Here is an 8,555-nt window from a genome sequence, read left to right as displayed (position 1 = left end):
GAGGTTTCTGTGATCCAACCCGTCACAGACGCACTGACTGTTTGCCAGGCTTCCTGCTTCTGATGGTCTTAAAAAAAATTGCTGTTAGTTTTCATGTCCTTCAGTAATTGATTTTCAAATTCTTTCTTGGTCTGTCTTATTATACTTTTATACTTGACTTGCCAGAGTTTATGCTCCTCTATATTTTTCTCAGTATGCTCTGACTTCCAGTTTTAAAGAATGCCTCTGTCTCTAATCAGCGTTTACTCTGCTGTTTAGCCATGGTAGCATTTTTTTTGGTCTTGTTTTCTTCCCTCCACAAGGATGTTAAATTTAATTACATTATGGTTTCTATTACTGAGTGGCTCAACTATATTCACTTCCTGGACCTGATCCTGTGCTCCACTTAGGACTAAATCAAGCATTGTCTCCCCTTATGGGTTCCAAGAAAAGCTGCTCCAAGAAGCAGTCATTAATGGTGTCAAGAAATTTTATCTCTGCATCCCTGCATCCCTTCCAGACATGCAGTCAATATGAGGTTAGTTGAAATCCCCTATAATTATTGTGTTTTCTGCCTTTGTAGCCTCTCTAATCTCCCTGAGCATTTCACAGTCACCATCACCATCCTGGTCAGGTGATCGGTAGTATATTCCTACTGCTATACTCTTATTGTTTAAGCATGACATTTCTATACATAGAAATACTGTGGTACAATTTATAGACTCATAGACTTTAAGGTCAGAAAGGACCAGTGGGATCATCTAGTCTGATCTCCTGCACATTGCAGGCCACAAAACCTCACCCACCCACTCCTGTAAGAGACCCCTAACCGCTGGCTGAGTTACTGAAGTCCTTAAGTCATGATTTAAAGACTTCTAGTTACAGAGAATCCACCATTTACACTAGTTTAAACCTGACCCATGCCCCCTGCTGCAGAGGAAGGCAACCCCCTGGCCCCAGTTTCTGCCAATCTGACCTTGGGGAAAATTCCTTCCCCAACCCAAATACGGCGATCAGCTAGACCCTGAGCATGTGAGCGAGACCCACCAGCCAGACACCTGGGAAATAATTTGATTCATTTAGGATTTTGACTTTATTTGACCTTATGCTTTATACAGTGCCAGTCTTTCACCAGCGTGACCTACTCTGTCATTTCTATATATTTTGTATCCTGGTATTACCCTGTCCCATTGATTATCCTCATGCCAGCAAGTTTCTGCAATGCCTATTATATATCAATATCTTCATTTAATGCCGGGCACTCTAGTTCATCCATTTTAGGATTTAGATGAAAAGGGTGTATAGAAAGTCTGCAGTTCTGCTAGGTCTCTATCCAAATCCCAAAACAGCTGAAGAGGAACAGATGGGTCGGAGAGCAAAAAAAAAAAGGCACATGCTAGGTACGTATCCCAATAATAAAACATTTACTAGAGCAAGCAGAAAGTAAATGAACAGCTGATAAAGAAAACGTCACAATGTCACAAAAACCTGACACAGTTTCCGATACTTCTCTTCGTAGAAACAAGATCGAGATGAGAACAGAACTGTTTCAGCAAAAAGTTTTTTTTTTTCCTACCATTATGGCAAAAAAAATTTAAAAAAAAAAGGGGGGGGGGAACCCAGGGAATACACACGACAGCAGTTAAGAGTTAAAATCAGTCAAGCGAGATTTTACATTTTTACTACACGTCTCCGATACTGGGCGATTTTTGAGCCACCCCACTTTACTACTTACTTCTATAGGTTCTTCCTAGAGGCTTATCAGCAGCAGGTCCCTGGATTTAAGAACAAGTTCCCCTTCCCTGTGGTTAGTTTTGTCTCATAAGGGGACATTGGACCATGATTAAAGTGGCATATATCAAAGGGCTTCCCTTTTCTCTGAGAAAGCAATTAGCCCTCTCTCAGTGAGCAAACGGGCACAACAGAGATACACGCTCGCTAGGCAGGGAAGGTTGTTACGTAAGTGGGATCTTTCAAAAATAAAAGCCAGCCGGTGCAAAGGCAACAGTTCATTTGCTACAAACTGGCTAAGGATTCTGTCCTACATTACGTGTAGAATTATGGTAAATTGGACCAGACAAGAATCCCTTAAACTGCTTGGTGAAATTAACCTTTTATATCTGGCCATGGATACATTCTTAACTAGGGGGGTGATTTTGAGACCAAATTATGTGGGGGCTGGAAGAGAATATGGGGGAGGAATAGATCGGAGACCTTGGTATCACGCAACTCATTGAAAGATTATGCTTAAACAGGTGGGTCCTGAGCATCTCTAGATGGACTGGCTTTTAACATCTACATTGATTAAAGAAAACAGACTACCTTAAACTTTTCTGGACGACAAGTTTCTGAATGTTCTGTGTGTGGAACAAACGGCCTCTTTCCTGCTAACGAGATCTGTTTTTAAATCCAGCAGAAAGTCACTTGAGTGGACGAATTTTTAAATGCAGAACTCAGGAGCTCTATAAAAATGATTTCTCTCTCACAGAAGCATTGTGTTTACATGTCATTAGAGTGAAGCTGTCTGCAAATGTACCAACACCGACTCACATGGGAAGTTTGCATGTTTCCTTCCCCTCTCCTCAATAACCAGTTATCAAAACCCAAGATCTTCCTTAAAAAGACATCACTGCCTGTGTGGATCCCAGGTTACGACGCATCAGCTTTTAACTGTCCCATCGGCTCTTCTTGCGCTTTGGGGGCTCGGGGACAGCAAAACCATCCGTCTTGCTGTCCCGGTTGCTGCCATCTTTCTTGTTCTCATTGATCCTGCTCTCGTTGTTTCTACCATCACCCATATTGCGGCCATCACCGTTATTGCGGCCGTCACCATGTCGGCTACTGTTGCTTCCACCACTAGAGTGGCGGTTTTCATTGTGGCGGTGACTGTCCCCATGGCGGTTGTCTCCCTGGCGATAGCCATCGCTATGGCGACCACCACCATCTCCATGGCGCTGACTGTCACTGTGGCGACCACTACCATCTCCATGGCGCGCCGGACTGTCATTGTGGCGATTGCTTCTGTTGTCACTGTATCGTTCTCTGCCGCCACCGCCGCCACCACCACCTCCTCCTCCTCCACCTCCACCACCGCCACCGCCGTTGCCACCTTCTCTGCTGTTGATGCTGGCACTTGTGCTATTGTATCCCTGAATTCCAACACCTGGATAGCCAGGTACACTGCTCAGGTTCCCAGCACTGGTAAAGCCTGGGATTCCCTTTACTGCAGCAGCGGCAATCGGACTGTCAGGACTTGCAGCATTCTGCTGTGCTGAATTTGTTGGTACTGAATTCAAGCTCCCGGCGCTGGTCCATCCACTGGCCCCAGCAGCAGAGCTACCAGTTTTCTGGTTGTTTAAGCTGGCAGCAACAAAGTGGCTCTTGTATTGTGACTGCAGGAAATAGAAAAGAGTGTTAGCCAATACACAGTGTCAGGAGAACTCGCAAATGCACACATAGCTCTGGCATGACCTCTGGGAATGTCCTATGTGAAAGGGGCTCCTCTAAGAAGCCGGTCTTTGAGAGATAACGTTAGTTTTGTGCTTCTGAACAAGAGTGAATTAAAGCACACACCTGCTGGCGGTACATACAAATATACATTGAGCTAAAGAAGGGGACTTCTCTATTATGGAGTTTGTTTGTACACTCTGTAGCGAAGGGACTGTATCTCACTAACTCTTACAAACTCCCAGTACAGCACTGGTGCCAAGCAATCTACACAAGACAGGAAAGAAAGGGGACTCCTTTAATGATGGAGGACATGTCTGATACTGGGGAACAGAGTCTCTGTATAACCTGTCATTCAGAACCCTAAATTAACTCTTCTGCTCAGGACTGCAACAGGATGCCAGAGAGTGTTCCCAAGAATTTAGTTATATGTGGACGATATGCCAAAGACTCCAGTTCCCTGACAGCAATCAAACCACGGGATTGTACTACTGAGGAATAGTTCCTGAAGGGATGCGTAGAGCACCCACACCACAGAACAAAATGCAGGGAATGGAAGGTTTCACTACACAAACAATAGTAATAAGCGGCAAGAGGCACTGAATTGTAAAAGTGTATTTTTAAAGTTTCCAGAACAGGTTGCTGGCGAAGTCTCTCAATCCATGATAGCGTCACAGTTTTACTGCACAGGGAAACTAGAGCCAGGAAGAGGTGGTGCAAATAACAAACAGAATACATGTCCTGTGCATGATGGCCAGCGTATCCACTCAGAATTAAAACCAGAGAAAGGCAAGATTTTCAGGTGTTAAGTACCCAACTCATACTGAAGTCAACAGGGTCTCTGCCCCTCCAGAAAACTAAGCCCATAGCTTTGTCTCTGATCAGTAGTAAAAAGTCCAATGTTTACTTCATGAGCTCTTCTTTTGATCTAGGGAACACGAGTGATCAAACCAACCTGAAATGCTGCTTTCATTGCAGACAGTCTGTCTCCCATTGCCCCAGTGGATGGCTTGTACGCCTCATAGTTACTCATCACATTGCTGCTGCTCCCACGGTCCTGAGGAGAAAGCAAAAGGGAAGCTGAACTTCTCTCTCTAAATTACACACTTTTCACCTCGTCCTACCTCCAAACTCAGGGACTGGATGCTACTCTGCACTACAGTGCCTTTCCCCTGAAGATCGCAAAGTCTCTCAACAGCCCTGAGATTGTTTGCAGTGTAGTTGTGTTGGTGCCAGTATATTAGAAAGACATGGGGGGGTGAGGTAATATCTTTTATTGGACCAACTTCTGCTCTCTCACCAACAGAAGATGCTCCAATAAAAGATATTACTTCAGCCACGTTGTCTCCCTAACAGCCATGAAAGGCAGGGTCATTCCCACTTTACTGATGGGGAAATGGCCAAGATTAGAACTCAGGAGTCCAGTCCCCTGCTCTAACCTCTAGGCAACATTACCACCAGATGAAGCTGTCCATACAGAAATAAGAGTTAATAGTGGGAAGGGAAAGAAAAGAACATTTTTATCTGAAGGTTTTCCCTTAACTCAGGTAAACAGACATTTGTGGGATATTCTCATTTCCACACCTGGAGAGGTGAGCATGAATCCAGAGCAAAGAGTCTCCTGAAAACCAGTCCCTGCCTGTCACGTGGACCCTGTCTACAAGCTTCCATAAGAACCTAAAAATGGCCATACCGGGTCAGACCAAAGGTCCATCTAGCCCAGTATCCTGTCTTCTGACAGTGGCCAGTGCCAGGTGCCCCAGAGGGAATGAACAGAGCAGGCAATCATCAAGTGATCCATCCCCTGTCACCCATTCCCTGCTTCTGGCAAAACCAAGGCTAGGGACACCATCCCTGCCCATCCTGGCTAATAGCCATTGATGGACCTATCACCCAGGAACTTATCTAGTTCTTTTTTAAACCTTGTTATAGTCTTGGCCTTCACAACATCCTCTGACACGGAGTTCCACAGGTTGACTGTAGTTGTGTGACTGTCTTTTGTTTGTTCGAAGCCTGCTGCCCATTAATTTCATTTTGTGACCCCTAGTTCTTGTTTTATGAGAAGGAGTAAATAACACTTCCTTATTTACTTTCTCCACACCACACCAGTCATGATTTTATAGACCTCAATCATATCCCCCCTTAGTCATCTCTTTTCCAAGCTGAAAAGTCCCAGTCTTTTTAATTTTTCCTCATATGGAAGCTGTTCCATACCCCAATCATTTTTGTTGCCCTTTTCAGAACCTTTTCCAATTTCAATATACAGTATCTTTTTTGAGATGGGGCGACCAAATCTGCACGCAGTATTCAAGATGTGGGCGTACCATGAATTTATATAGAGGCAAAATGATGTACTCTGTCTTCTTTCCATCCCTTTCTTGATGATTCCCAACAGTCCATTAGCTTTTTTAACTGCCACTGCACATTGAGTGGGTATTTTCAGAGAACTATCCACAGTGACTCCAAGATCTCTTTCTTGAGTGGTAACAGCTAATTTAGACCCCATCGTTTTATATGTATAGTTGGGATTATGTATGCCTGAGCAACAGCTGCAGCAGGGCTGAATATGATTTAGCTGGAAGAGTGGACAAAAATAAAAATCTTCACTAGCTGACCAGGCCTTGATCCTGGATATTGTACTGGTGCTCCACAAGGTACATCATCAATACTTTTCAAGCTTAACTGTGCTCAGTGCCAGCCCAACTACACTTGTTGCAGACCCTCTGGGAAGCAATGAGTAGTTTTTTTTAGCACAGATAGGGCTCTAATGACTGTTCCCAATCAGTCTAAAGGAATCCCATAAATCTTTTGCAGTCAGGAACCAACCTGTGCACAGCTTCTCGGCTCAACTATATCCTGTTCTTGTGGAGCAATCACCACTCCCAGGACCAGTTAGAAGGTACAAGTTTTGTGCTGAATGTCAACTTCAGGAAAAGGCAAGTCAAATTAGAATCACGTCCCTCTCCGACCTACTCTGTGGCTCTAAACAAAGCCACCAAGGCAAGTACAAGGTGTTTTCTATGCTACGTTTGAATCTCAAAGATTCTGAGCTGCGCAACAGTCTGAAACCGGATAGGCTGGACCCTGTGTACAGGTCCTGTGGAGTTACGCTCCAATGTTAGCCTGGATTTTCATGATAAGAAATAGCCCCCTAAAGTTCTCTACTTACAGAGCCATCTGAACCCAGGCCAGGGCGTTCGCGGTATCCTAAGCCACCACCGCCAATGTTCAGCTTCTTGCCTTTCCCTCCCTTGAAACGGGATTTCCGGAACCAGGCATTCTGTATGAAACAAAGATATCTCCTTGAAATGCAAAAAAAAATAGCTCAATAATGCAGGTGTGGATAGAGAAAGGTTTAGTTTGATCGTATTCAAAGAAAAACATCTCTATTTCCTGCCCCAAAACAGACCCTATCACAAGCTGACGGGACAGGGGAAACAGCTGTACTGAAACTAAATTGGAGATGGCATTGTGCCCTGTTTGTGACTGGAGGCTTCCTCTATGTTATGCATCTTGTGAGCACTGGTTTTCTTTATTAAACTCTTATGCCATGTTCACGGTTTGTTTTTTCTCCTGTAAAAATACAGGAACAAAGACATTCTCTAATGACCTTCACCATGGGAGGTCTATGGCCTTCCACACTTCACTGTTAGGATCCACTGAGCCTATCAATTCACGCCAGCAACAGGCTAAGCAGAAACGAAGGTATCGAAGGCAAAAAGGTGCTGCCCCAGTTACTTGGAACACCTTGAGTTTGCAAAGCTTTATGTCTACACACAAGCACTGTCCCAAGGTTTTATGAGCATTGGTTGTACCTGCCAAATGCCTGGCTTGGTTTGCTCAGGTCTGATGGAACCAGTAAGGTAAAATTTTCAAACGTGCTTAAGTGATTTAAGACCTAAGTCCCAATTTCAAAAGTGAGCCCAGGAACCTACGCCTCTTTGAAAGTCACTGGACAGGCCCCAGCAGATGTGGTGGGCAGTATGGGAAAAGTACTTCAGGAATCCCAGAATGCAATGGTACAACCCTGACTATCAAGCATGCTTTCTGTGGAAATGCCAGAATAGCTTGGACAGACAGTGTTGCTGAGCAGATACCATGAACAGGTAAGAACTATTTCACAGAGCAGATGTCTCTGCAATGGCTGCCTTGCACAACTCTCAATTAAGCCACATTTTCTAGGTGCCTGCCATAAAGACAGAAAGCGTGCGAGGATTTGATCGTAATAAGCCTCTTTAAACCCATGCAGTGCTCAGCTGGAATCCGCAGGTCCTGGCTTCCTTGGCACTGTCAGTCTTTTTAGGCCTCACAAACCCCTGAAAGGTGGACAAGTACAATTTTTACAATTTACAGTAGGGAAATTGAGACAGTGAGACAAAAGGTAATACAGCAAGTTTGTGACGGAGCTAGGACTACATTCCTGAACTCATCTCCCCCATGCCCACTGAATGACGATGCTCCCGCTAGCCAAGAGAGATGTTTTTGTTTGTACCTGCATTGCAAGGTCCAAGAGTTCTTTTGAAACATGTTGATTGGCTCCTTCCATATTTCTGACAAGGTCACCAGCAAAATTACTATCCTTGGGAGTCAGTAAAGTGTAAGCTATTCCTTTCTCACCAGCCCTGCCAGTACGTCCAATTCTGTGCGTGTGGGTGTCTATGTCACGGGCCACATCGTAATTGACCACAGTCTTAATGGAAGGAATATCCAGACCACGAGCTGTAACACAGAGCAATATGATGATCAGCCTGATTCTCTCGAATTAACACAAACAAATCCCATCTACATGGACCTGGGTCACTTTACACAGCTCAAACAAGAGAGAGCTTTGCACTAGACTACAATCCATTTAAGCCAACCCTGTTATAGCGGAAACCACTAGTTAGCTGAAGTTTAATGACATCCACTCTGACAGCAACACACATCCTACACATCAGGTTAACAGGATCATGGACATTAGAGATGGAAGAGATCCATTCAGTCAAGTATGTCCCCTATAAGGGTGGGGAAGAGTGCCTTATTAGAGGATACAGCAGATAAAACACAACACTTTGTTTTAGTCAAAAGTCCAGGATCTAAAAGCTGTTTTCCTGAAGGTTTCAAATGTCTGTTTCTCCACTCCTAGAAAA

At 44.4% G+C, this 8,555-nt stretch overlaps 1 protein-coding gene across 5 annotated transcripts in view; it reads right to left on the bottom strand.

The window, feature by feature from the left end:
• Positions 1-1,375: 1,375 nt before the first annotated feature.
• Positions 1,376-8,555, bottom strand: part of DDX42 (DEAD-box helicase 42) — a 30,923-nt gene continuing 23,743 nt past the window's right edge. For all 5 annotated transcript variants that reach the window (XM_039516829.1, XM_039516833.1, XM_039516830.1 and 2 more), the window contains 4 exons: positions 7,919-8,145; positions 6,596-6,706; positions 4,382-4,483; positions 1,376-3,371 (listed from right to left, as the gene is read on the bottom strand). In XM_039516829.1, coding sequence (XP_039372763.1) covers positions 2,646-3,371; positions 4,382-4,483; positions 6,596-6,706; positions 7,919-8,145 — 1,166 coding nt within the window. In that variant the 3' untranslated portion in view covers positions 1,376-2,645. The remainder of the gene's footprint in view (positions 3,372-4,381; positions 4,484-6,595; positions 6,707-7,918; positions 8,146-8,555) is intronic.

This window comes from Mauremys reevesii, linkage group 27 (assembly GCF_016161935.1).
Source record: "Mauremys reevesii isolate NIE-2019 linkage group 27, ASM1616193v1, whole genome shotgun sequence".
In the NCBI taxonomy this organism is placed as follows: domain Eukaryota; kingdom Metazoa; phylum Chordata; order Testudines; family Geoemydidae; genus Mauremys; species Mauremys reevesii.
Note: the sequence above shows the minus strand (reverse complement) of the source record. Positions and strands in the feature narration are given on the sequence as shown.